Source organism: Natrix helvetica (assembly GCF_964273705.1).
Source record: "Natrix helvetica genome assembly, chromosome: 14".
In the NCBI taxonomy this organism is placed as follows: Eukaryota; Metazoa; Chordata; class Lepidosauria; order Squamata; family Natricidae; genus Natrix; species Natrix helvetica.
Window position 1 is genome coordinate 10,985,877 of NC_138564.1, and position 27,264 is coordinate 11,013,140.

The 27,264-nt window shown below is 45.2% G+C and overlaps 3 protein-coding genes across 3 annotated transcripts in view; 1 reads left to right on the forward strand and 2 right to left on the reverse strand.

Moving 5' to 3' along the window:
- GCN1 (GCN1 activator of EIF2AK4) overlaps positions 1-19,758 on the reverse strand; it is a 56,077-nt gene extending 36,319 nt beyond the window's left edge. Inside the window, exons 1-23 of the mRNA XM_081966532.1 lie at positions 19,657-19,758; positions 18,268-18,370; positions 16,738-16,801; positions 15,755-15,886; positions 15,414-15,522; positions 14,327-14,425; positions 13,279-13,413; positions 13,019-13,087; positions 12,727-12,835; positions 11,736-11,810; positions 10,474-10,602; positions 9,522-9,572; positions 9,156-9,254; positions 8,148-8,321; positions 6,997-7,149; positions 5,913-6,005; positions 5,132-5,207; positions 3,546-3,705; positions 3,157-3,346; positions 2,932-3,059; positions 2,036-2,214; positions 1,109-1,202; positions 240-353 (exon numbers count right to left, since the gene is read on the reverse strand). Of these exons, the coding sequence (XP_081822658.1) occupies positions 240-353; positions 1,109-1,202; positions 2,036-2,214; positions 2,932-3,059; positions 3,157-3,346; positions 3,546-3,705; positions 5,132-5,207; positions 5,913-6,005; positions 6,997-7,149; positions 8,148-8,321; positions 9,156-9,254; positions 9,522-9,572; positions 10,474-10,602; positions 11,736-11,810; positions 12,727-12,835; positions 13,019-13,087; positions 13,279-13,413; positions 14,327-14,425; positions 15,414-15,522; positions 15,755-15,886; positions 16,738-16,801; positions 18,268-18,370; positions 19,657-19,731 (2,610 nt within the window). The 5' untranslated portion in view covers positions 19,732-19,758. The remainder of the gene's footprint in view (positions 1-239; positions 354-1,108; positions 1,203-2,035; positions 2,215-2,931; positions 3,060-3,156; positions 3,347-3,545; positions 3,706-5,131; positions 5,208-5,912; positions 6,006-6,996; positions 7,150-8,147; positions 8,322-9,155; positions 9,255-9,521; positions 9,573-10,473; positions 10,603-11,735; positions 11,811-12,726; positions 12,836-13,018; positions 13,088-13,278; positions 13,414-14,326; positions 14,426-15,413; positions 15,523-15,754; positions 15,887-16,737; positions 16,802-18,267; positions 18,371-19,656) is intronic.
- Positions 1-27,264, forward strand: part of CIT (citron rho-interacting serine/threonine kinase) — a 211,089-nt gene that overhangs the window by 2,109 nt on the left and 181,716 nt on the right. The gene's annotated exons all lie outside the window — the stretch shown is intronic.
- RPLP0 (ribosomal protein lateral stalk subunit P0) lies at positions 21,007-26,874 on the reverse strand. The gene is made up of 8 exons (XM_081966348.1): positions 26,852-26,874; positions 26,650-26,758; positions 25,035-25,210; positions 24,102-24,189; positions 23,858-24,004; positions 23,311-23,496; positions 21,760-21,900; positions 21,007-21,236 (listed from the first exon to the last, which is right to left on the reverse strand). Exons 2-8 carry the CDS (start codon positions 26,701-26,703, stop codon positions 21,081-21,083), a joined length of 948 nt encoding a protein of 315 aa, XP_081822474.1. The 5' UTR covers positions 26,704-26,758; positions 26,852-26,874; the 3' UTR covers positions 21,007-21,080.

Genomic DNA, 27,264 nt, shown 5'->3' on the forward strand with positions numbered 1-27,264 from the left:
TGGACTTCAACACCCGGAGTTCTTCAGCCAACTTTGCTTAAAGTGGCCAACTCTTAAAGTGGCCAAGGTTAGAGACCTCTGACCTGGAGGACTGAGAATCTCCACGGACCTCCAAACAAGGCTGCAATTTCTCCTCAGAGCGTTTCTGCCAGTTAACCCTTTTTTTCCTCCTCCCCCCCCCCTCCATCTTTCCACTTTTCTTAAGTGTTCCATAAAAACAAAAATAGACTCTCAATTACCTCTTTCAATTGCTTCCTCATCTGAGATTCCTTCTCCAGCTGGGCAGTCAACATCTCCTTCTGTTTACTCGTGAGTTGAATCTCTTCCTTGATTCCTTTCTTCTTCTTGATCTCCTGCAATGGATGGCCATTTAGTTCGCCAACAAGGGGGGGGGGGGCAAGATCTTGTGGTCAAGAATACGGAATTCAAAGGGACCTCGGAGGTCGTCTAGTCCAAATCCAATTCTTCTCTTTCTTTTAACTTCACTGTCATCCCCAGGTCCTATAACCGTTCTTCATGTTTTTGAATCCAGATCAATCCCAGACCAGTCAGTCACACACACACACACACACACACACACACACACACACACACACACACACCAGTGGTGGGTTTCAACATTTTTTAGAACCTCTTCTGTAGGTTTGGCCTGCTTTGTGGGAGTGGCTTGCCGGCCATGTGACCGGGTGGGAGTGGCTTGCCGGCCATGTGACCGGGTGGGCGTGGCCAACTTATAAAATGTGGTGAAACTCATTTAACAACACTCTTGCTTAGCAACCAAAATGTTGGCTCAGAAACTCTGGCATTTGAAGCACACAAGTCTTAAAGCTGTCAAGTTACAAGACCCTTGCACCCCTAACCCCCAGGGGTGTTCAAACTTGACAGCTTTAAGACTTGTGGACTTCAACTCCCAGAATTCCTCCTCTCGCTCTTCATCTTGATGATGTGCAGACGGGCGAGGGGAGGGAGCTGGAACCGGCTCTAAACGGCACTGTAGATTTGTGGAACCTCTTCTATAGAAGAGGTTAGAACTGGCAGGAGCCCACCCCTGACACACACACACACACACACACACTGTTTATCTCCCCGTCGGCTGACCAGACTATACCTCCTTGAGTTCCAGTTCAATGATCTGCTCCTTAAAAGAGTAGGCTTTGTTCTCCCTCTTCATGTTGGCCTTTTTCAGGCTATCCTGCTGGGCACTGAAAAGAGAGGAGACATCGCCTTTTTAAATATGTGGATCAACAAACACACTCAAGGGCATAAGAATGTCCTTGGGGCCACCCCAACCCAGGGGGTGGAACTAAGCCATGCTAGCTGAGGAATTGGTGGGGGCGGAGGGGGTGTTTCTGGCCTCTGTTGCTTCCTTCCCTGCAAGGAGCTCAAATTCCCTTCACTGTTGACGCACAGCGATTCTTCCAAGCTGAGTTCCTATCTTGTTTCACTCCTACAGACAGACTCTTGCCAGGCTCCACTCCCTCCATCTACAATATACTCTGGGAACTTTTGAGGAGGAGCTGTCTTCACTCTCTTTCTTTCACACCTGATGGCGATTTCACCCAGTGGTGGGTTCAGGCCGGTTCAGGCGTACCGGTAGTAGCCGGCGGTGGCAGCCGCCGTAACCCACAGTGGCCCAACCACGTTCTTTACTGGTTTTTGAAGCAACCGGCCAATTGTGCACACGGGCAGGCAGCGCCTGCGCGACTTCAGACAAGCAGCTGGGTGTCGGAGGGGAGGTGGAATGAGACACCCGGAGGGGAAGTGGAGTGGGACGCCCGGAGGGGAGGTGGAATGGGATGCCCGGAGGGGAGGTGGAGTGGGACGCCCGGAGGGGAGGTGGAATGGGACGCCCGGAGGGGAGGTGGAGTGGGACGCCCGGAGGGGAGGTGGAGTGGGACACCCGGAGGGGAGGTGGAGTGGGACGACTAGGACGCCCGGCCCGGTGCACACCGTACCGGTAGCAATGGGGCGAGGAATCCACTACAGATTCCACCGTATCCTGCCACATATAAACCTGCGAAGGGTTCCTGCTCACCTGTGCAAGATAGACTTGTCGTAGAGTTCCCCATCCGGCATCCTCATGATCGCGAATTCTTCTTGGGTCACGAGGCACAGGGCCGGGTTTTCCAAGGAGGCGGAAATGGTGCTGATCAGCTGAGGGAGGACTTTGGCAGGCAGAAGGACTGAGAGCAAGCCAACTGCATTCAGAGAGGACTACAAGAGGGGAAAGAGAAAAGAACACTGGGTCTTGGGTCTCGTCTCATGAAAAATTAAACTTACATTGATGCTTTGCGGCGTTTGTTCTGGATTTACTCATTGCAAGCCACAACTATCATCACAAGTCTGGACGCAAAAGTGTGAACATTATTGGAAGCCATTCCTTGTTAGGTCTTTCAAGCTCGGTTCTTTATTGTTTCACTCCCTATAGACACAATCTTGCCAAACTGCATCTCTGCATCTACTCTCTGCATCTACAATATACTCTGGGAACTCTTAAGGAGGAGCCGTCTTCGCCCTCTTTCTCTCACATATAATATCTGGGCTAAGTTGCCTCTTCCTTCCCATCCCGCTTACAATCTTTTTGGACTGTTGCCTTCTGGCAGAAGATAACAGAACAATTAAAACTCAGATCATACTTCTTCTGAATAGTTTTTATCCCAGAGCTATAATTGCACTCAACAATGAATTAAAGGACAGCCATCAGTGAGCTGTTGGACAGTGTTAGTTAGTCTGTTGTGTGGATGCTTGGGTGGTTTAGGGGCGGGAAATTTTTGGGAGGGTGTGGGGATTGTTCATGTGTGTTGGGCCTGGTCTCTGGGTGTTATGTGAATTTCGTTGTACGGGTAACCGTGTCTATATGTACAATGACGATAAAGTAAATCGAAATCAAATTCCGTTCCATCCCATTCCGCCTGGACAAATTCAGTTCACCTGATTCATTGGGCTCTGAGGGACGATGATGCGGTCAAAGATTTTTTCCAGATGCTTGGTGATGAAGTCAATAGGGTCCAGCTTCATCTTGATCAGGAGGGCAGGCCAAAGGCCAGGTTGTCTTGCGACTAGGAAAAGGAGAAACCGAGGCCAGGAGCTTCTCCCAAAGCCCACCCAATGCCTTTCTTTCGCACATCCAGGTACGACCTCTCCCCCTCCGCTCACCCAAAGAAGGATGACTGCTGACGAGCAGCATTTCCAAGACCAGCTTTTCCTTCTCCTCCGGCTCTCCTTCCATCCCTGGCCCACAGGCGATGACGCACAAGGCTTCCTGGAGGATGCGCGGAGGGATGTACGTTTTGCCCAGCTCCGACAACTCTCCAGATTCGGTTACCAAGGCCTCGGGGGGGAGCACCTAACAATGAAGCGCCTGATTGTAATTTGAGGGTCAAAACGTTTTGGAAAGTAGAATGATTCAGTGTAAAAGAAAACCCTTATATGTTCAGGTCGCAAGTTAAAAAGGGAGGTGAGCATACACCCCTGTGTAGCTTTTCTTGGCTACAGTGCAATAGGTCTGTCCTCGCTAAGTTAGCTACGAAGCCAGGGGTTTTTACCTTGTGTGAAACGAGAACCACTTTTAGCTCTTCTAAGAGCCCACAGGCTAACTTGAATCCTCTCGGCAAAGAGAGGAGTTTCCTGACAGTCTGCTGAGCGAGCTTCCGGACGGTCCAGGAGCGGCTGAGCAGGACAGCGGTCAAGGCCTTGTAATACTGCCTGGAAGTGAGAAGACAGCCAGTTCAAAATATGAAAATAATGGAATGTGCGCAAACGAGTAAGCGTACATTTGTAATTAGAGAGAAAGAGGACAAGCAATTTTATAAGGTATGGGATTTGTTTTACCAATGGTTAGACAAAAAAACTTGGAAATTGTTTACTTATGTATTACTAGAAAGTCATAGTTATTGCTATGAAAGTTTTTTTTCTTTTCTTTTTCTTTTTTTTTTTGCTATGAAATAGAGTGCTTGATCATATGATATATAAAGGACAATAATGAATCTAATCTAAAAAGTGGGATGATTTGAATGTTATGTATAATTGTAAGCAGTGATCATGTTATACTGGAAAAACTCCTGTAGGTTAAAGGGGCTAATGCTGATGTGATGAATAATTGATACATACATGAACTGAAATATTTAATAACTATTTGGATTAACAATGGAAAATTATTACCGGACTTGAATATGTTATACTATAAGTACTCCATATCTTAGGGTTAATTGGTGACATTGTGGTTAATTGAAAGTAAGGATCTACAATACGAGTCGATGGGAAATCCTTTCTCTTTTTTTTTTTCTCTTAGTAGGGATTTTTTTTTGGTAAGACCTGAGTTTATAATTTTACAAAGATTTATTGTTGCTTAATAGATAATTAAGGATTTAAGGAAATAAGGTTTGTTTGAAATGAAGGATGAGTAATGGTACTCTGAACACAGGATGCTCAATGACAGTGATGTACTTAGTCTTGTTTGATGGATAACCAGTGTTGTTAAAATTGTAATCTAATTGTAAAAATTGATGCACAAAAACCTGTAACCAAACAACATCCTTGACAAAATTGATGATGGTTTTTCTTTCTTTCTTTCTTGTATGTATTGTTTTGTTTGTGTTTGCTTGTTTTAAAAATAAAAATAAAATATATTTTTTTTAAAATGTGAGGAGACAAACAGGAAGTGAATGAAAGTAGGTGGCAACGGAAGAGCCCTGGTAATTCAGTGGTTAAAGTTATTGTGGCCTGCCGGCACACTCAGACAGTGAGGAGGTTGGGGAGGAACATGGGCCAGTCCTGGAGTCTGAGGAAGGCTCTGCGTCGCTGGCAGAGATGGGGCCGGGGCCGCCCGACAGTTATCAGCTGCCTTCGAAGTCGGAGATCAGTGGGGCGGAACAACAGCTGGAGACTGTTCCCAGGGTGCACATGGGCACAGCTGCCAGGAGAAGGAAGCAGCTAAGGAACAAGGGCCGACTCAGCCTTCCCATCCTTCCGAGGTCAACTTCGAGCTAGTGAGAATCGCACTGCCGAACTGCTGGCACTCAGCAAAAGTGGCCTGCAGTACTGCATTCTAACCACTGCGCCACCACAGCTCTTAAGATATACCCAACCTGTGCGAGATATAGGCAATAAAAGCACGCTAAGATATACTTACTGGATTTTAGCTCCGGGTAGCCGAGATTCATGGTCTAAGAGAAGGCGTTCGGTCAGCTGCAGAACTGTACACATGACTGCAGTGAGTGGAAAACAGACCTTCAGTAAATGGAAATCAGTTGCAACCCTCCAAATGCTTGCTAAGTGACCAGTTCTAGATTGAAGGCTATTTGTGGATATCTTCTATATCAGGAGATCGCACCTTTTTCCCTCAAAAAAGAGACTGAAAATCTGGGTGTCTTATACACTGAGCATTTTTTGCCTCCTGAAACTCCACCCCCCTTCACCAAAATGGTGATGCATAGCTTGTAAGAGGCTTTCAGGAAGCTCCTGGAGGCTGGGGAGGGCAGAAATGAGCAAAAAACGGGCCTTTTTTTGCTCCATTTTTTTTTTGGGGGGGGGGGGGGCGAACACTCTACAAGCCTCCTAAGGGCAATTCATGCCCTTTAAAAAAAACAGGCCCATTTTCACAAAAAATGGGCCGTTTTTGGGAGGTTTGCAGTGCAAAGAATTTTTTTTTAATTTGCCTCTTCAAAACCTTATACTCTGCTGTATCTTATACTCTGCAAAATATGGTAATCCATTGCTCGAAATTGCTCGAGGCGTTCCAGAGTTATGGTGGAACATACATACACACTCAAACACACAGCCATTTATATATATATAGATGATTTATGACTGTATCTGATGATTTATGCTCTATGACTTATCAGTATGTTGTTTGTAAATACACTGAGAGAATATTCTTATTCCTATTCCACTCTACTCCTACTCCTTCTTACCTTCCTCTGAAGCAGACTGCAGGAATTTCTCAGAAGTGAAGATCTGTTTTTTCTCATCCAAAATAAGCTGCCATAAGCTGTTCAGTTTGTTTTCTGAAAAGTGCAGGATTTTAAAAAAGGAATTTTGTTTTTACTGACCGAGCTGATAGTTCACCCTATGCTTAACTGCTATCACGCCTTCTGTAAGGCAACCTGAGCAAATCAGTTAATTTATTTAATTTGTATCCCACCCTTTATTATTGTTATAAATAAGGCTAACCAGAAACAGATTTCAAACCCTCCGGATAAGGCGAAATCTGGTTAGCATTAACTGCTGTTGGTCACCAGAAGCAACTTCCAACAATTGGTCAATATTACCGGGAGAGATAAAATGTCAAAGAGGAGGAATTAAGTATCACAATTCTGCGTCATGGTGGGGGCCAGAATACTAGGCGAGTTGATCCTAGAGGGTATACAAGATCATGCCTCAATTGTGTGATTTTGTCTGTCTGTCTGTCTGTCTATCTGTCTCTCTCTCTCTCTCTCTTATTATTGGTCTGTTAATGTTGAGAAAATTGTGATTTGGTTTATGGCAACCTGGGGTTGCATTTTTCTGAGTTTAGTGGTATTAAAAGATAAAGGTTCCCCTAGCTTCTCGTTCCTGACTCTAGGGGGCGGTACTCATCTCCGTTTTAAAGCCAAAGAGCCAGCGCTGTCCGAAGACGTCTCTGTGGTCATGTAGACGGCATGGCTAAATGCCAAAGGCGCATGGAACGCTGTTCCCTTCCCACCAAAGGTGGTCCCTATTTTTCTACTTGCATTTTTTTACGTGCTTTCGAACTGCTAGGTTGGCGGAAGCTGGGACAAGTCACGGGAGCTCACTCCGTTAGGCGGCGCTAGGGATTCAAACTGCCGTACTGCTGACTTTTCTGATCTTTAAAGTCAGATCTTGAAAAAAATCTTGCCACTGAAGAGGGGACAGGGTGGGGCCAATTACACAATTAAGTCCTTCGGATCGTGTCTAATAATTCATTAGCCTAAAGGAAATAGAACTTTGCTGAAAACAGCCGAAAGCAGCTTCCGTTTCATTGCAGGGGGATCTTACCTATTTGCGCATCAGCTACCGAAAGTCTACAGATTAGCAAAGCTGCAGCGACACCTTCCGTCACCAGAGGAATCTGGGTGCTCTGAGCTCCTGCTTTCTCCACGGTCTGGATCAGTAAGGGCAACATCTCTGCACCTTGTAGGAGGACATTGCCTACAGAAGCAGAAAATTATATATTCAGGGATTAACGCACACACACACACACTGCATTTTTGTTGATAAATAAATGAAGGGAGACTAGTATAGATCTATTTCAAGCTATTTAGCTCTCATCAGCTAGCCATACCCTTACTGGGATTCGAACCTGGGCTGTTTTTACATATTAGGCAATTGTATTAACCTCTAAGCCACAAGCTCTCCTCCCTTGTCAGCTGAGCCAAGGAAATGATTAAGTGTTATGTCAAAGCACCTGGTATGCCCAAATATGGGAGGGAGCAAACTGCTTCCCTTTGGCCTTTCAGCTTCACCTTAGGAGCCTTCCAGGCAGAAAACCATTTTTGTATTGCATTTTTGCTGCACATATATACACAGGCACAAAGACCAGCTGTACCACACGCATGCGTGCAACAAAACACAGAAAAGGAGTTGGCCGCTGTGTGCACGCAGTCCTGGAGTCTGGGGAAGGCTCTAATGAGTGCTCTGTGTCGGAGGCAGAGAGGGGGCCAGAGCCATATGCCAGTTATCAGCTGCCTTCAGAGTCAGACATCAGTGAGGCAGAAGAACAGCTGGAGCCTGTTCCCAGTGTGTGCATGCGCAGAGTTGCCAGACGAAGGGAATAGCTAAAGAACAGGGGTCGACTTGGGAGTAAGGCCACAGGTGGAGGATGAATGGCCCCTCCCAGAGGAAATAAAAGAGGAGCGAAAGGGGAGTAGAGTTTGCCGGAGACCATTAGTTCACTTAATTGGTTTGTGACTCTCCGAGACTCCTTGTCAAGTTCTGCAGATGTCGGTCTGGCAGCTCTCCAAGCCAGGTAAGTCTGTGACTGTAAATCCTCCCTGGAAAGACTTTGCTGGATGTGAATGAGCAGAATTCACATTAAATTAATAAAAGGGGTTTTTGTCAGGACCAGGAGTTGGCTTCAGGCTCTTGGGAAGCCTCGGTCAAAACACACCTGTCTGGCTTCTCAAAGATGGCCCACGCCTCTGTCTTACCTTTGAAGGAAGCCAGCATACACTGGAGATAGGCATGCCTGACAGCAGACGTGCAGGCCTTAAGGCTGAATGCTTTCTTGAACCATTCCACCAGCGTTTTGGGGACTTCGGTGACGAATCGGCCGCACCAGAGAGCAAGGATGGAAATGGCATGTACCAGAGTGCCTTCGTGGACTGCAGAAAGAGAAAGCGCTTTTTAGAGAGGGAGAAAAGAAAGGAAATGCGGTATCACAGAATTATAGCATGGGAAGGAGCACCACAAACCAGGTGTAGACCAAACTCACTACAATGTGTAGGAAAACCAATTGTATTTTGTTTTGTTTATATCCCACCCCAGAAGAGGAGAGAGGAAAGGAAGGAAGGAGAAAGAGAAGAGAAGTTAAGAGAAGAGAAGGGAAGGAAGGAGAAAGAGAAGAGGAGAAAGGAAGGAGAAAGAGAAGAGAAGAGAAGAGAAGAGAAGAGAAGAGAAGAGAAGGGAAGGGAAGGGAAGGAAGGAGAAAGAGAAGAGGAGAGAGGAAAGGAAGGAAGGAGAAAGAGAAGTGGAGAGAGGAAAGGAAGGAAGGAGAAAGAGAAGAGGAGAGAGGGAGGGAAGGAAGGAAAGAAGGAGAAAGAGAAGGGAAGGAAGGAAGGAAGGAAGGAGAAAGAGAAGAGGAGGGAGGGAGGGAGGGAAGGAAGGAGAAAGAGGAGAGGAGGAAGGAAGGAACTGGCATAAGTGGGATAGGGAGGGAGGGAGGGATGGAAGGAGAAAGAGGAGAGGAAAGGAAGAAGAAAGAGAAGAGGAGAGAGGGAAGGAAAGAAGGAGAAAGAGGAGAGAAGGAAGGAAGGAAAGGGCATAACTGGGATAGGGAGGGAAGGAAGGGAGGGAGGGAGTCTTAGCCAAAAGCTTACTAGATTTGACTCCAGTAAAAGCTCGGCTTGCTAGAAATCCCACAGTCAGGATAGGGGTTTTATTTGGGGGGGGGGGGGGGGAGAGGTTGTCTTTGAAAGAATTGCCAAAAATGTTCTTACCTTCCTGCTGAAGGAAAGGGATGAAGAGCTCAACCATGGTCCCACTGAGAACTTGATTGGATGCCCCCGAGACAGCATGATGGCTGCAACTACCAATCCCTGAAAGGAACGAGACGCCACGCCTCAAATTCAATTTTCCTTCATTCATGAAAACATTAAAATAGCAACAACTCTGCAGCTGGCAAAAGACAAAACACTCCATTTCAAAACGGATCCTGAGCCAACCTCCAAATTTTGTGCCCTTCTCCAGGAAAACAATTGCTGGAAAAAATCTCAAAGTCTAAAACCGTGCCGATGAATCAAACACCTGGGCCCATGCCACATCTGCATTTCATTCCATTCTCTACGATCGTCTAAGAACTTTACCTGAGAGGATGCTGATTTTTTGAGCCACCACTGTCAACTTTCCTTCCGAGCCTGTGAAAATGGGAGTCGTGAGATTAACACGCAGTTTAAAGAAATAATTCTAGGTTATTTAATCCTGGGCTTTTAAGATGTACGGACTTCAAAAGTTGTGGGATAAAAATAGAAAACTAATGATGGCCACAGCATACAAGGAGAAGCTATACAAAATGTTTTACAGGTGGCGCCTTCCACCGGCAAGATTGGCCCAAATGTTCAGCAACGTATTCCCCAATGGCTGGAAATGTAATCAAATACTGGGCACATACTACCACATGTGGTGGACACGCAAAAAAGCGAAATAATTCTGGCAAGGTATCCAGAGGTGGTTGGAAGAAAGGATTGGACAACGGTTAGAAATTAAACCAGAGCTATTATTATTAGGAATCATAGCAGGAAAATTCAGTGAAGGGTCAATATGTTTAATTTTATCCAATTTTTAAAATGTTAGTGTTATATTAATTGGGTTTGTTTCTCGGATTGTTTCTAATTTTCTTTTAAGTTTTGTAATATGTGTTTCTTAATGCTGTACGCCGCCCTGAGTCCTTTGGGAGAAGGGCGGCATATAAATCCAATAAAGCAAAACAAACAAACAAAACAAAACAAAACAAACATATCATAACGGCAGCGAGAATGAAATACGCCCCACAATGGAAAAATGAAAATATACTTTGAGAGTACGCGAAATCCCCAATCGGCTGAAATACAGGTAAGGAGGGCGGGCGGGCAGGTGGGCCCTATGGAGCACCGTAGCGGAACGGTATCTGATGCTCCCAGCAGGCACCGATATGCCCGTACCGGGGCGTACCGGGCATATCCCACCACTGCCCTGCTTGGGAAAATCACAGTGGGTCTTTGCTTTGTTTCTGGAGCCTGACAAAGCCCTTTTCTCCCCCCAAAAAAGAGAATTACTGGCCTCCCAAAATGGCGAAGAGGTGCTTCCCAAAGGCCTCCACGGTGGACGGGTCGCTGCACTGCAGAGCCAAATTCTTTAGGGCAACGATGGCCTTGTCCATCAGGTGAGAATTGTTGGATTTCAACTGGCCTAAAAAGAAAACACAGGAGCCGTTCAAGGACCAGGGCTTTCCTTTGGGGAAGAGGTGCAAGAGAATGAGGAAATGCCGAAAGGAAAAGAACTGTCCAGAGTCCACAGGCCAGAGATGGTCTCTAAAATCACTCCATCCTGCCTGTTATAAGAGAAGGTGGATCTTGTTAGAGATGTAACCCTAGGCTTGGCTTGGCAATGTATATAAGCTATGATTACTTTACTGTTACTTTAAATGCTTAACAGATGTAATTGGCTTGTTACCTCAAGCAGCCATAAGAGGGAGCCAGAATGACTGTTAGCTCTCTGTTTGTTAGCTGCTGATCGTGGATACTGTTTGATACTGATCTTGAGTTACTGTGTCTTGCTACTGTTAGCTACATTGTGTGCTAGACTGACTATTTGATAACTGAATGACTGAACCGTGTATGACTTGGACTGTTAACTGGACTCTGAATACCTCTATATTGCCACATAGTAAACTACTATATTTTTATACTATTCAGTGTCTCTGTATGCTGGTTTGTGCGTGTTATTCCATATCACTCTCATTACGCTTCTCTGCATACCCGCTCTTCTAACGGGGAGCTTAATTACTTAACAGATCTTGCCAGGGGATCCTTCCTCAGAGGTACCGTATTTTTCGGAGTATAGGACGCACCTTTTTAGCTCAAAAAATAGGGTGAAAATCTGGGTGCGTCTTATACACTGAATGCAGCATTTTTGGCCTCCCCGCCCCCTTCACCAAAATGACCGTGCATAGCTTTTAGGGGGCTTCCAGAGTGCTCCTGGGGGCTGGGGAGTGCAAAAATGAGCGAAAAACGGGTTGAAAGGCAGGAAAAACCAGATCCACCGAACAAATTAGTGTTACTAATTTAACAGCAGTAATTCATTTAACAACGGTGGCAAGAAAGGTTGTAAAATGGGGCAAAGCTCACTTAACAACTGCCTCGCTTAGCGATGGAAATTTGGAGCTCAGTTGTGGGTTGTTAAGTCGAGACCTGCATTCTCTCCTATTGGAATTCGAACACAACAGCAAAAGCCACAATAATGAGAGGCTGAGGTTAAGAAGGTAGATGCACTAGAGAGAATCTTACCTAAAAGGAACATATACGTAAACAAAAAGCACTTACTGGCTAGCCCTTTCACGATGTCCAGAGCATACTGGCTGAGATCGAGAGTGACAGACGCCAGTAAGCAAGAAATTGCTAAAGAAAAGAAAAAGAAGAAGCATGTTCAGTCCAAAGGCTTTCAGGCTTGCCAACAGCCACACCAAAACCAACCACTGCAGGCAATTTTGCATTCACAGCTGCGGAGGTACTGATAAAAAAATAGAATAGGAACCTTCTGGAACTGCTGGCATGCAATGGACTGTCAGGCTTGTCCCAGCTAGGTCCCTAGGAAAGAAAGACCCTCGACTCCCTTTGGCTGAAGGGATAGGTACTTTTACTAAGGATTAGTGGTTGCAGCAAAAGCAGTCTAGAACGAACTACGGCCCCTGGGATGAATACGTGCAATGAACGCTTGTGTTGCTGCAGAGAGTCTCCCCCTTCAGGGCCTTTTTGTGCAGGTCGGTGGGGGGCAGAAATTCCCACTTGGGGTCTGGGCGAAGGCTGGAGGGAAGAACCGAAGGGCTCGTCCCAGTGGGATTGCATCATGGCCTGGAACTGGCTGACCATCTCAGCCTATTGAGCCGCCAGGCGCCAACACCTGGCCTTGCCCTCCCACAGGTCTTCCTTCTGCTTGGAAAGCCTATGCTCCTAGTCCTCAGTGAGGTGCTTCTGCTGAGCCTCCTTCTCGGTCAGATCCAATTTGAACTGAGCTGTTTTGCCAACTCTTTCTCATGGTGGCTGCTTAGCTCCAGCAACTGCTTCCGGTTGGGGCCTTAAGGAGCCCGGGAGGACAGGTGAGGAGTGGCGAGTAGAGGCTGGCAAAGTACCCCTTGACGTGAGTGATGAGTTGGCCACACCCACCCAGTCACATGACCACCTAGCCACGCCCACCCAGCCATTCATTAGGCAGATCATATGAGTGGTCCGCGGAATTTAAAATTATGAATTTAGTGGCCCCTGAGGCCCGAAAGGTTGGTGACCCCTGTTACATATGATTCCCCCAATCACTCACTTTCAATGGCGTTCTCCGGGCTCCTTAAGAGAGACTTCTGCAAAGCTGGCAACATGAGGTCCTTGAATTCGGAATGAGACACATACCGCAGCAGAGGCGCACAATTGTCCTGCAAGGAACCAGCACCGCTAAAATAGCAACAGCACTAAAGACTTATATACCGCTTTACGGGGCTTCACAGCTTTACAGAGTCAGCAGGGGAGAGGGGGCGGTTTATAAATCGAATAAATGAAATGAAATGAATTTAGCACACGACTTCATGGTTTGGGAACTTTTGAGGGATTTTTCTCACCAGGACATGCTTAGGAGGCTTTGTCTTGCTCATCAGGATGGTTTTCACGTAGAAATCAAGCAGGGCAGCCTGAATAATGAAAATAGTCGAGATATTGATATGTAACAACACACATCACTTCATAGTAGGTCAGAGAATGCAGGTTCGCTATGAAACTCACCAACCTTACACAGCCTGCTGGCCATTTACTAAGCAGCCATTATCTTTCTCCAACGCCAAATGGCCTTTTTTTTTAAAAAAAAAAAACCAAACACCCTTACCTTGTGTTTGTTGATGGTGCTGAGATCTTTCTGGGCGGTGCAGAACTGGACAAGCAGGCCCAGCATGATTGCATATCCCTGATTGGCTTCCAAATGGAGAATTATGGAGAGGTACTGATCCACCAGCCCAGGATTCTGAGGTCAAAAGAATATATATATGTATATGTGTTACAACCCCTCATTACAGAAGACCATCCAAGCAGAAAACCATATTTTTATTTTTAATGTTGCCTTTTTATATTTGTGTTGTATTTGTGCTGATAAATAAATAAAGGGAGAGTAGTATAGATCTATTTCAAGCGATTTAGCTCTCATCAGCTAGCCATACCCTTACTGGGATTCGAACCTGGGCTGTTCGAATCCCAGTAAGGGTATGGCTAGCTGATGAGAGCTAAATAGCTTGAAATAGATCTATACTACTCTCCCTTTATTTATTTATCAGCACAAATACAACATATATATATAACAAATTATATTTACAATACAAAACAACAATGCACACACAGCCAGCACTAATCAGCACCAATCTACCAATCATGATACAACCACACAACCCATCATTCCACCTACTGAAACAAAGCCAGCACTCCATCCCCTCCCGCCAATGCCTCTTCAAAATCTTGGTGCGTCTTATACTCTGCTGCGTCTTATATTCCGAAAATACGGTAACTATTAGTAATATAATATAAGATGGAAACGAACAGAACGCATGTCTGGGGGAACCTTTGCCTTTAATATAATAATATCACTAATAATAAATTAATATAATCAAATCAGACATTTACATGAGCCGTTTAACGGGCTCCGTCCTGCTCTGGGTTCCCCACGTCCGCTGGCAGAACCAGGTCTTCCTATGAAGTTTTCCAACATGTGGAGTTGGAAGTCAAATATTTTCCAGTTGTCAGGGTTTAAAACACCGTATCAATGTATTGGATCATGATTTCTTCCAAGACTGGTCAAGATACACAATCTCAACGCATCCGGCAGAGACAAGATGGACAGAAAAACTCTGAACCCCGGGTGTTGTTTGCGGAAAAGGTAACTTCACCTCTTTCCAGACTCTGTTCAACTTCTTCACGGCCCCATTCACCACAGGCTTCCGGGAGCCACCCAGGATCTCCAGCAGCAAAAAGCACTGAACTTCCACCTGTTAATAAAGACGAGTAAAGGGATCATTTCATGTCGCTTCTAGCTTGTGGGCATTGCTGGTCACAGTTCAAAAATATTTTCAGGGCCGTGAAAATGTTTACAGACCCCCCTCGCAACCTGGACATAAATTGTTTCTCACTCCTACCCTCAAAACGACTTTGTTCATGTTTATACAATAATACAATACAATAGCCAAGTTGGAAGGGACCTTGGAGGTCTTCTAGTCCAACCCTCTGCCTAGGCAGGAAACCCTATACCGTTTCAGAGAGATGGCTATCCAACATCTTCTTAAAGACTTCCAGTGTTGGGGCATTCACAACTTCTGGAGGCAAAGCTGTTCCTTTATGTTTATACCTATACTTGTTACCTTGTACATGTTAGACAAACAAACAAACAAACAAACAAAACGGGGCAAAACTCACCGCATTTTTAGGAGTATAAGATGCACCAAGGTTTTGAAGAGGCAAATTAAAAAAAAAAACTTTTTGCACTTGCATTCTTTGCAAAAACAGGCCCGTTTTTTAAAAAGGCATGAATAGGCTTTAGGAGGCTTGTAGAGTGCTCCTGGGGGCTGGGGGGGGGGCAAAACTGAGCAAAAAACAGCCCGTTTTTCATCCATTTCTGTCCTCCCCAACCCCCAGGATCACTCTGAACGCCTCCCAAACCCTCTGCATGTCCATTTTTGCAAAAGGGGGGGGGGGGGGTTCGGGAGGCAAAAAATGCTGTATTCAGTGTATAAAACGCACCCAGATTTTCACCCTCTTCTTTTGAGGGAAAAAGGGGCATCTTATACTCCGCAAAATACGGTATACTTGTTATCTTGTATATGTTAGACAAACAAACAAATAAATAAAACAGGGCAAAGCTCACTTAACAACTATCTTGCAGAAATTTGGGGCTCAATTCCTAAAGGACCACAAAGGACTACCTGTAAGCCAACCAAGATTAAGGGGGAAAGGTCACAGGCGAAACAAGGCGAATCGTACCAGTTTCTCCCAGGTTTCTCCGTGCCGCTTGTCTTGCGTCGGGAAGACAATGCGAACGAGGAGGCAGGTCCACGAAAGAGCCAGCGAAGCAGCCGATCCACTGCTCTTGCTGTGATAGAAAGGTTAAGAGATGAAAATGGTTTCTGAAACTACTTCCCAAAGAAACTTTGCAGATTCTCAACCCTCCAGGTCATGGTTGTTGCCCCAAAGGTGCTTTTTTTTACCCAAGGGGCAACTGGATTTTCTTGGGCTTTTTTTCTTTGAAAACATTTCGCTTCTCGCCCAAGAAGCTTCTTCGGTTTTGTTCCCAAAGAGGCCTTTGCCCAGCGCTCATCTCTCACCTGGATCCCCCGGACTTGTTGCTGATTCCTGAAGATTGCAGGGAGCACAAAAGGTTCTTCGCGGTCACTTCTGGCTGGCATTCAGCCAGCTGCCGAAGAGCTGTTTGAAGGGCTCGGTGTGATGCAGCATCTCTAGCAAAAAATGCAGAGGAAGGGGAGAGATTGTGAGCTGAAAAATATGGTTCTGAAATATCCTGTCCTCAATCAAGCTTTCCTAATAATCTGCCTGTTTGTTTTCAATAGCAAAGGTTTATTCTTTAGCAAGGGTTGAAGATAACCTTTGCTAAAGAAGATTAGGGGCTTGGAGGCAGGAATTGGGTATGTCTAGGCTGGTGAAAAGAAGGACTAGAGGTGACATGATAGCAGTCTTCCAATATTTGAGGGGCTGCCACAAAGAAAAAAAAAAGGGGGGGGGGTCAACCTCTTCTCCAAAGCACCTGATGGCAGGACAAGAAACAATGGATGGAAACTAATCAAGGAATAAAAGCAATCTTCCATAATTAATCCACTAAATGGATGCTGGACAGGAATTCTGCATCCAGAAGGAACAAGTTGTGAAATGCTATTGCAAGTGATCACCAGTTAAAACTTCATCAGTGAACTGAAAACGTATTTCTTTATTTACAGGAATCTGGTTTGCTTTGTCTTCTGTCCTTACAAAAATTTTTTGCAGCAGACATTTTGGAAAAAAAAATTCCAGTTTTCAATAAATAACAATTGTATACATTTCTTCGTTCATTTGTGCAATTGGTTAAGCACCCTACATTACAGTACTATACAATGAAACACAAATATCATCTCACATACACACACACAAAAAAAGATGGCCAATCTTTGGTTAAAAAAAAAGAAGCAATTTTAAATGAGAGAGAAGCCTTATCGTGAAGCCTCTAAATCTGCTTCCATACACTTCGCCAGAACAAATAAATGTTATCTGAACTGGAGGGCAAAGTCCCCCCGTCTACCCAGTTTGACATAATTACCTGTATCGATGCAGAGTGAGGCAGAAAAGCTTACACAGGCCCTTCACAGCGCCTTCTGGCAGATCTATGAAAGATCAAATCAAAATCAACACGGTACTTCAATGAAAAGCAATGCTTAACATCAAAAGCAATGTTTTAATGCCCTATGCCAGGGGGGTCAAACTCGATTTCATTGAGGGCCGTATCAGGGTTATGCTTGACCTTGGGGGAGTCAGGGGGGGGCATGGCCAGCTGAACACTCGTGTCAGGGACGCCTGTGGCAGCCTGGGTGCTCTGCCAGCGGAAATGGGCTCCCGAGCTCCGTTTTCGCCTGCGAAGGTCTCCTGCAACGCTCTGCCAGCAAAAACAGCCCTCCTGGGCAGCCTGTGGGCCAGATTTAAGCACCCCATGGGCCAGATCCGGCCCCCGGACCTTGAGTTTAACACCCCTGCCCTATGTAGTTTCTATTTTCCCCACAAACGTCAACCAACGTTGATCTAAATTTTTTTTTAAAGGCCACAAAAGAGACCTAGAATAAAATGGATGGAGCAAGTATGGCGTGCCCAATTAGCAATGAAAAGCTGAGGACTGTACGAGTTGGAAACATGAGGAAGGGGCCTTCATCCTGCAATGCGTAGACAGTGGCTAAAATGATGATGATGATGAAGACCAACCAACGGGCAATTAGATTTTGAAGGGTACTATGGTCATTGGTCCAGAGGCAGAGAAGCTGTTTCACACACTGCAATTATGATGAAAACACCCACATTCATATCCAGAGCTTCTGTTGAGATTTTACTAAACGTTTTAAGACTCTTTTCTATTCAGTGCTACAAGTGGCCCTCAACTTACAACTTTGGTTTAATGACCAAAGTTAAAGTGATACTAGAAAGTGATTTATGCAGCAACACCGTGGTCAATCCACTTGTGTCACCTTTCGACAGGCAATTTCAAATTCAAATCCAGATTAACAGCTTCAGTGACTCACTTAAAACCTGTGGCAAGAAAGGTTGTAAAACGGGGCAAAGCTCGCTTCACAACTCTCTCGCTTAGCAGCAGAAATGTTGGGGTTCAATTGTGGTCATAAGTCAAGGACTGCCTGTCAGGCCTGCAGCCACTTTGTCTTTTGGATCTTTGGCCTGCCACACTTTCTATTATTCTCCTATGTATCTTCTATTCTGGGGAAATGGGAGATGGGGATTGTACGGAGTTAGATGATAGGTAGCCATAACAAAATTCTTTCTAGAAAGCCAAGGTCATCCTTTGTCTTTGCACCTCTGCACTTGACCGGAACTGGATGGGAGCAATTGCCATCATGGCAGTGGGAGATTGGACCATGGGATGGACTTGTGGGTGTGGAGGGCAAGATCCTGAACTTTCAACTTGGTGGGGAAAACCGGGAAGCTTTCTGATTCGGGTTTTCCCAGATGTGCCAACATGGCTCTCTTCATCAATGGGAACTTTGAGGAATGCTTCGCCTTGGACTCTGATTTACTTTTGGATGCTCTTTGGAACCATGACACTATGCATATTTTGACATGGTATAAGTACCTTTCCCAGTAATACATCTTCCAAGTTCACTGAGGATTTCTCTGCGCTCCTTCACACTAGAGGTGGTCACTTTCACTGCAAATCTCTTCAGTGTTTCCGAAACCTAAATAGATGTTAGAGATTTGGGGTAGGGGAAGAGAAGATCGTGAGGCTCCTTTTGGAGATGCAAAAGGTAATCAAAATAATCCAGTAAAGATAACCCACGATGCCTGTGTTCAACAGCAAACAGACAAAGGGCAGAAAGCACAACTCCATGACACAGTCCTTTCAGCAGTTCCAAGAAGACTACACACTCTTTTGCACTGCTCAGGCGATCTTTTTAAAATAAATATAAAAAGAAAGTGCAAAGCTATGTCTCTTGAAATATACAATTGCAGCTTTCCCTCAATTCTGCTGAATCTTGCATTTCATGCTTTTTTAGCTAAACAATAGAGTTGTGAGAAACTTTGGTTTGGCCAAATCAAATTACAGAACGCAAGATTGAATTGACGGTTGGTAAAGACTTTGGCATATTTATTCATTTGTTGGCCATCCATCTCGTTGCATTGAGTGGTAAATAAAGCTCATGAGCTGGACTTCTGCAACATGCGGAGATGAAGTTGCCTGCTGACAATTTTGCGTATCGTATGAACCTGACCTAAAGCAACGTCTCTTGAAATATAATTGCAGCTGTCCCTCAACTCTGCCAAATCTCGTATTTCATGCTTTTTTTAGCTAAACAATAGAACTTTGAGAAACTTTTATTTCCTATTGGTTTGCCCAAATCGAATTACAGAACAAAAGGTTGGGTTGATAAAGAAAAATAAAATATAATACATTCATCAAGATTCACTCAACCACTGTGTTACCCACTTAACGACTGCGGGGGATTCGCTTAACAAACACGGCCAAGAAAGTCCTAAAATGGGGCGGGGGAAAACTCTCCCTGAACAGATTTCTCGCTTAGCAACCTGAATTTTTTGAGGGGGCTCAGACTGCGGTCGTTAAAGCGAGGACTACCTGTCCTGCTTTTGCACCCAAGGATTTCACAGCCTGAAAAAAGCCCCGTAGAAGGTCCTCCACGCCGACTTTTGATCCCCAGCCGCTGCCCCGGGCTTGTTGTTGACTACAAAACCCACCCTCCTCCCGACGGCTACCCCGACGCCCGGGCTGGGAACCATGGGGCCAGGAAAGAGCTGGGGTCCATAGAGAGAGAGAGAAAGAGAGGCTCCTGGCGCCCCTCCGCAACCCGCGCGAAGCCTCCTACACCCGGGCCAAGAGCGGCGCCGGGAACGCCGACGGAGGAGACGCGTCTTTTCCCTCGAGGAAGAGAGCCGAGCCGGGCGGCGGGCGGCTTCTCGGCCCGCTTCTGTTACTTTAGTCCCGCTCCGGCCTTCGGCAAACGCTCACCTGCGTGTCAGCCGCCATCGCGCCGGCTCCGCACGGAAACTGTTCAGCTTCACTTCCGGCGCAGGATGATGGCATCACGAAACGCGCACACGAGGAGGGGAGGGAAACCTTCCATAGTTGGAAGGCACGTGGAAGCCGAGCGCGCCTGCGCGTTGAGGCTCCCTTTGAGAGCAGCGCGCTTCTGATGGGAATTGTGTTTTCAATCCATTCTATTTCATCTCTTTTCCTTCTTTTTATTTGTATTTATTTCCCTTATTAATGAACCTCACTGGATTTTCTCCAATTCTAATCATGGCGCCCATTTCCAGACTTCCCATTAATTCATAGCATGGTCTTTAATCATTGCACAAAATAAATACAATAACATTGGTTTTTCTCCAGCTTCAAAAACAATATTTTAAAATACAGATTGTTAGATATCTTTAAGGTGCTTCCCTCCCCCCCCCCCCAAGAGGCAACTTGACTTTCTGGGTTTTTTCTTTGAAGACATTTTGCTTCGCATCCAAGAAGCTTCCTCGGCTCTGACTGGAGTAAAAGATCTGAAGAAGCTCCTTGGATGAGAAGCGAAACATCTTCAAAGAAAAAAACCCCATAAAGTCCAATCACCTATTGGGAAAAAAAGCACCTTTGGGACAACCATGACCTTGGATATTTTCTTTCTTTTAAATATATTTTTTATTGCTTACATAACCTGATTCTTTCACATTCCAACTTCTACCTCGTGTTTCTAAGTAGAATCTGTTCCATGTAGCAGTGTTCTGTCTCTCCTTTATCTTTTATTTTTAGCGTTAATCTGTCCATTTCCGCAAGTACCATCTCCTCTGAAGGGGTGTTTTCGCTCTCCCACTGCTGCGCATACACAATTGTATATTTCGATAACTTTAGGCCATATTCATACGACACACACAATTGTCAGGAGGCAACTTTCATCTTCGCACGCTACAGAAGCCCAGCTCATGGACTTTTATTTACCCTTCAATGCCTCGCAACAAGATGGGCAGGCAATAAATTTAATAAATAAAATGCTTCATGCAAATGTGGTCCTGTTAACCTTGATTAACACACCATACAATTGTATAGGGATTATTATTCCTATTGCTTCCAGGAACGGAGGTCTAAAGTGAAGTGATTCTAAAAAGTTTTTTTTTTAAATTAGGTTTCTGGTTGCCATATTTTAATTGTATTGTAAAGTTGAACCATTTCAAAACCTGGAATTAAGGCTAACAATGTTGCCTATGTAATGAAGGAGGAGGACTACTCTACTGCAAAAGGACTGAAATAGTACCGCAGTTGTCTTGCTAACTCAGGCAAAATTAATTTGGACAACTCAAACCAGCCATTTCCAAAGGATGTAGTAAAGAAGTATACTTTTTTATTTCTTTCTTTTGAATTTTCACTCTACTGGGCCCAGGACAGGTGGTGGTTTAGTCAAAGAGCCCAAAGCCCATGTCTTCGTCAGATTCTTCAGATTCTTCCTTGACCTCTTCTTTGGCTGGAGCTGCTGCTGCAGGAGCGGCTGCTTCGGTCACTGCCGGGGCAGCAGCGGCAAAAGCTGAGGGATCAGCCAGGAAGGCCTTCACCTGCAAGGGAGGGGGGAAAATAATTTTCGGTCGTGTTTCAAGTGCCAAGACAGCTGTTCTCTGCTTTCACAGAATGTTGAAAAGGGTTATGGGGACTGAACCCAAAGGAATAAATGCCAACAGTAGACTGGAAACTAGCCTTGGAAAACGTGTTAAGTCCTTAACTTACAACGGTTTGTGTCTGTTTTTGCAGCAAGGTTATTATCCTGAAGAGGATCTTATTTGCAAAAAGTAGGATAGGATATTTTATTTTACCATAACCCTACTTTTCTTTCCTTTTCTTCCTCCCTCCCTTCTCTACTTTCTTCTTTCCTCCTCTCCTTTCCCTTTTCTTCTTCCCCTTCCTCTCCCCCACTCCTCTCCTCTTCTTCCCCTTCCCACCCTCTCTCCTACTCTTATTTCTCCTCCCTGTCTTCCTCTCCTTTCCTCTCCTCTTTCGACCTTTCCTCTCTTCCTTCAGCGGACCAGTTTCTGACCGGTCCCAGGGGGTGAGGATTGGGGACCCTTGCCTTAAACAACTCACCTTTTCAGCTAATGGGAAAGAGTAGTTGGTCTCCACAGCCACAGCCAGGACTCGCTTGTACCCATTGATGATGGAGTGGGGCAAGGAGGCCACAGTAGGGTAGCCGATCTGCAGGCAAACGCTGGCTACGTTACGGACGCCCTAAAAGGGACGAAAGAGACAGGTTGCAAAAAATCCCATTCGCAGGACAAGAGTTCAGCTGCTTTCAGTCTGACCTCCACATTCAAGAAGCAAGTGAAAAGAAAGGCTGCTACAGGTTCACCTTAGCATCACATACAGTTCAATCTTTTAAATTATCTGTTGGTACAATGGGAGGAGGGGGGGCAGTCTAAGACCTGGGTTATTGAAAATTCGAGGATTATTCTAAGGGGTGAACCCAACAATTGAACTGGGGACCAAGCCTTACCTAGCAACCCTCTTTCCGTCACTCCTATTCGTCCCTGGATTAAGGCAATTGGAAGGAGGGAGAGAGGGTTGAAGTTATTATCTCTGGATGTTGCTAGGCAATTTTGAAATTAAGCCTGGCTACAGACACGAGACTGCAGTAATCTAGCACTGGGGGAATTATTCCCCAAAGCATCAGAAGGCAGGACAAGGAAGAATGGATGGAAATTAATCAAGGAGAGAAAGAACCTGGAATTAAGGAGAAACTTCCTAACAGGACAATTAACCAGTGGAACAGCTTGCCACCAGAAGTTGTTGGTTGCTCATCACTGGACGTTTTTAAAGAAGAGACTGGAGAGCCACTTGTCTGAAATGGTATAGGTTCTCCTGCTTGAGCAGGGGGCTGGACTAGAAGACCTCCAGGGTCCCTTCCAGCTTTATTCTATTCATCTCACGTTTTTTAAAAAAAAGTACCTCTCATTGGTCCCTTATTCAGTCTTGCCTGTTCTTCCCTAAACTGGATCCCCTTCAACTATGGAAAGTCTCCATAATGGTTACCCCAGCTAGGAAATTTTGAGGAGTCGTTGGTGCTCTCTGAACTCGGTGGCTTTTTTTACAGACGTTTCATTACCAAACTAGGTAATATCATCAGCGGTAGTAGCCCTAAGGATGTTACCTAGCTTGGTAAGGAAACGTCTGCAAGGAAAGCCCCAAGCTCAGGGAGCACCAAGGAGCCCCCAGTCATTCTTTTCCCGCTTCCTCCTCCTCCTCTCTGCAAACCCCACTCCCTTGTAGCACTGATGATGTTACCTAGTTGGGTAATGAAACATCTGCAAGAAAACCACCAAGCTCAGAGCGCAGCAAAGATACCACAGTTCAATCCTGAGCTACCAATATTCTTTTCTGTAGCATGTTTTGAGATTGAAATGATCATCTCAGGTTGGAGGGGACCTCCCAGATCAGATAACCTTCCCCCCCATCATCTTGGAACTCAAGGCACTTGCAAATTAAATTAAATCAGAAACCGGATTTAATCAAGACAGGTAAAAATCCTCCCTCAAGTTTTCCCCGCCACCCTGCTTCTCTCCTCCGCTACTTGGTTGCGAGCCCTCGCAAAGCCCACGACACAAACGGGACGCATCCCCAAAGTCGGAGAGCCTCGCTTACTTCCAGAAAGCGCTTGTGCAAAGTTTCCTCGGTGATATCCAGGACCTCCGGGTTGTAAATGCTGCCGTTGTCAAACACCTGCTGGATGATGAGCCCGAAGGAGAAGGGCGAAATGTTCAACATGTTCAGCAGAGTGGCTTCGCTGGCGCCCACTTTGTCTCCGGTTTTGATCAGCTGCACGTCGCTCTAGGAAACGAGAAAGGGACAAAAGGGAGGGATCAGAAGAAAATAAGAAAAAATACAGGGCCATTTCACAGCCACATCATCTCGACGACGTTATGACAGAGGGCCTATGACAACTTGCCACAGCCAACTCGCGGCGGGACAAAAAGTTTGGTTACCGACCAGGTGATGTCCGAAGAAAGGTTAAAAAAAAAAAATCACACAGCTCACTGAGGAATTGGGATTTGGGTTCCCCTTAATCGGATCTCACGCCTAAAGGAGGGCTAGAATTCCCAAGTGTTTCGGTTTCTAGCAAAACTGGGTGTCCCAGCAACCCATCGCGCTAGCCAAGGCGTGGGCAGGGGGCTCTTAACTCAGGACTCACCAAGATTTCAATGGTGCCTCTGGAGATCTTGGTGGTGATGCCCAAAGCTTGGAAGAAAGAGGTCTTCTCGGGACCCAGGCCGGTGTTTTGAGCTGGCACAAGGACATCACAGGGAGCAATTGCTCCAGCTCGGGCAGCAGCTGGCACCTAGAGAGAGAGGAAAAAAAGAATCCGCAAATATTCATCCTCAGCTCGGCTGCACCAAGAAAAGCCTGGACCATTTCGATACCCAGCTTTCGTTTACCTTGTTGGCCAAGAGCATATCCCGGATTTCGGTCAGATCCTCCTTGGTGAACACAAAGCCCACATTCCCACGGATGTGAGACAGCAGCCTATAAAACACAGCCAGTGTGATTTGTCATCGTTCCATCAAGCAACTGTCAGGCCTGGAAATCATGTTTTGCATTGAGCACGCAGGCCTGCCACATTTATTGCTGTGGGAAACTGGGAGCGGGGGGGATTGTATGGGAGATATGTAGCCATAACAACGTTCTTTCTCAGAAAGTCAAGGTCATCTGGCCCTGCAGCTGCGACTGGGAGGCATCTCCAGTTTTGGACGGTGCCTGATTGGACCATGTGGTGGACATGTGGGTGCTGAGGAGGGACTTGGGAGGCTTTTGTTTGGTGTGGAAAACCTGGAAGCTTTCAGATTCGGGTTTTCCCCAATGTGCCAATATGGACATCTCTAGTAAAATGGAACGTTGAGGAAATGGCTGGGGAATTCTGGGAGTTGAAGTCCACAAGTCTTAAAGTTCCCAACTTTGGACAACCCTGGCTTTGACAATAGCTCAGAAAGGCAGCCTCATTCAGCTAGAAGCCCCGGAGTCAAAGGGAAGCAAGGTCTGTTTGCCAAATTCTGGTTTTGCAACAAAGATTGCCATGATTCACTCAGGTGAAGACAATACAGGCTTGACAGAAAAAAACTGGGTTGTCGGGTGCTTCACAGAAGTGAAACTCAAGAGTCTTACAAGTTTATGTCTGGACGGAAACTACTTTGGGAGCAGAAAATTACCATATTTTTCGGAATACAAGACGCACCTCCCCCCCCAAAAAAAGAGGGTGAAAATCTGGGTGGGTCTTATACACCGAATACAGCATTTTTGGAGCTACTTGGAAGAAAGGTTGAGAACCAGAGTTTGTAAACATTTGAGAGCCCCAGAAGCTTTGGAATACTAACTTTTCTAGAGCAGGGTTGTTTTCCAGATGGCCTCGGATGGCCTTACGCATCATGGTATTCTTCCCCATGAGGACAACGGCCTTCCCGCGCAGGGACATCCGGATCTGCTGCATCTGCTTGGAGCCAACATTGTCTGCTCCCACAATGAAGCATTTTGGATAATCGTCCAGGAGTTGCTAAAGGAAGGAATACAACGATGGTTATTTGGGGGGGGGGGTCGTTTTCCGAAACGAGCAGGCAAACTTCAAAGGGAAGCAACGTACTCAAATCCCTTCAACCTGTTTTGATTCTTGGAAGGAGAAAGGTGGAATGGCATTATTCCAGATCAGGGGAAAGGGGGAAATTGTAGGGATGCCCCACAAAAAATACAATTTGCATTTTCTCGTATTCATTTTTTTTTTTACTCTTTTCTAACATATGACAATACAGGTCCGTATTACAGATCCTTTGCATCCGATAGGGCCTACACAATGTATCGTTATTGTTATTACTATGTACCATTTTGTATGTGTGTGTGTGTGTATAAGATGGTGTATTATAAAATGGTATATATAAAAATAGTGGTACGTGTATGTGTGTGTATATATGTATATGTTTATATATATACATATATATACACACACACATATATATACACCACTATTTTTCTATATACCATTTTATAACGCACCATTTTATTTTTTAAATTAATTTATATATATAAAGGAGGCGAGCCTGTGTCTTAGTGGCTAATACATCTGCCTAATATGTATACAGCCCAGGTTCAAATCCCAGTAAGGGTATGGCTAGCTGATGAGAGCTAAATAGCTTGAAATAGATCTATACTAGTCTCCCTTCATTTATTTATCAGCACAAATACAAAATATACATATACACACACACACACGAAAACATATATATATATATATATATATATATATATATATATATATATATATATATATATATATATATATATATATATATATATATATATATATATTATATATAAAATATACCATTTTATTTTATCCATACCATTTAATTTTACCTATACCATTTTATCTATGCCATTTTATTTTTATTCATTATATATATATACAATTTTATAAAAATACACACTTTTACTTTTTACCTATACTTTTTACGTTTTTTATTTTACATATTTGATCCAAACCGCTTCCTTTTGTTTATTTTATCTAAACCAACTCATCTATAAACCATTTTATTTCTACATTTTTCTTTCTTTGGTGAGCCCTATCAAAGTGCAAAGCTCCAGAAACAAATTATGGCTAACATTTCATTAAAAGCAATTTAAAATGGAACCGGATGAAATACGATTTAAGATAGAATTGGAATAAAATGGAATTGGAGTAAAATTCTTTTCTTGAATCGGCGGTTCGAACCCCTAGTAAAGGTCTCCTGCGTGAGCAGGGGGTTGGACTAGATGACCTCCAAGGTCCCTTCCAACTCTGTTGCTGTTGTTATTGTTCTAGTCCTCCTTGGCTGATCATACCAAGGAAATAAACAAGAGGGAAGTGGGGGTGGGTGGGTTTGCCCTCCCAGGCCCAGCTGCCCCCTTGCCCCGCAGCCAGGCCCTCTGCACATGCTCAGGAGCGCCCCCGCCCAGACTTACGATGATCTTGAGGAAGTAGTTGGACTTCCACGTGGCTCGGTCTTCCCTGGGCATCGCGGTGTCCCAAGGATCGCGCGGCGGGGCGGCGGTTTAAAGACAGCGGCGTTCTCTGGAGAAAGGAGACAAAACAAGGGAAAAATCAGGCCCGGCCGCAGTAGGCCGCGAAGCCTGCCGCTCGCGTAGCCCTGCAACGACAACCTACCTCACGAAGCCTCCGTGAAAAAAAAGGAGTGGCGCCAGTCCCGCCGCTCCCTTTTATACCCAAGACGCCGCGACCAATCAGCGGGGCTGCCTCTGCCGGGTCCCGCCTTTCCCCTCCACGGATTGGACGAGCCGCGGAAAAGGAGGAAAGAGGAGCGAGGTAAGGCCCACCCCTCGCGGTGAACCACCCCATAGGCTGGCTAGGACGGTCACTCAAAGGAAGGGTTCTTTTGATTTGAATGACTTAGGAACTTGGAAAAACTTGGCTGTCACTTTCAATGCAGACTAATTGGCCAAAATTGTGGAAACCTTTTGGGGAAAAAGTGTATTTTCTAAAACTACCTAATAATAACACCACTTTTTTCTTTTTGGAGTACTACCATAAGATTATATATCAGTGGAAAGATAATGGAA

Bases quoted from the DNA above. Each gene is read 5' to 3' on its own strand.
- RPLP0 (XM_081966348.1), bottom strand. From the start codon at position 26,703: ATGCCCAGGGAAGACCGAGCCACGTGGAAGTCCAACTACTTCCTCAAG. The intron at 21,901-23,310 runs GTAAGCGAGGCT...CGTCCCTTTTAG, and splicing joins TGCACAAGCGCTTTCTGGAA to GGCGTCCGTAACGTAGCCAG. The intron at 21,237-21,759 runs GTGAGTTGTTTA...CCTCCCTTGCAG, and splicing joins CTTTCCCATTAGCTGAAAAG to GTGAAGGCCTTCCTGGCTGA.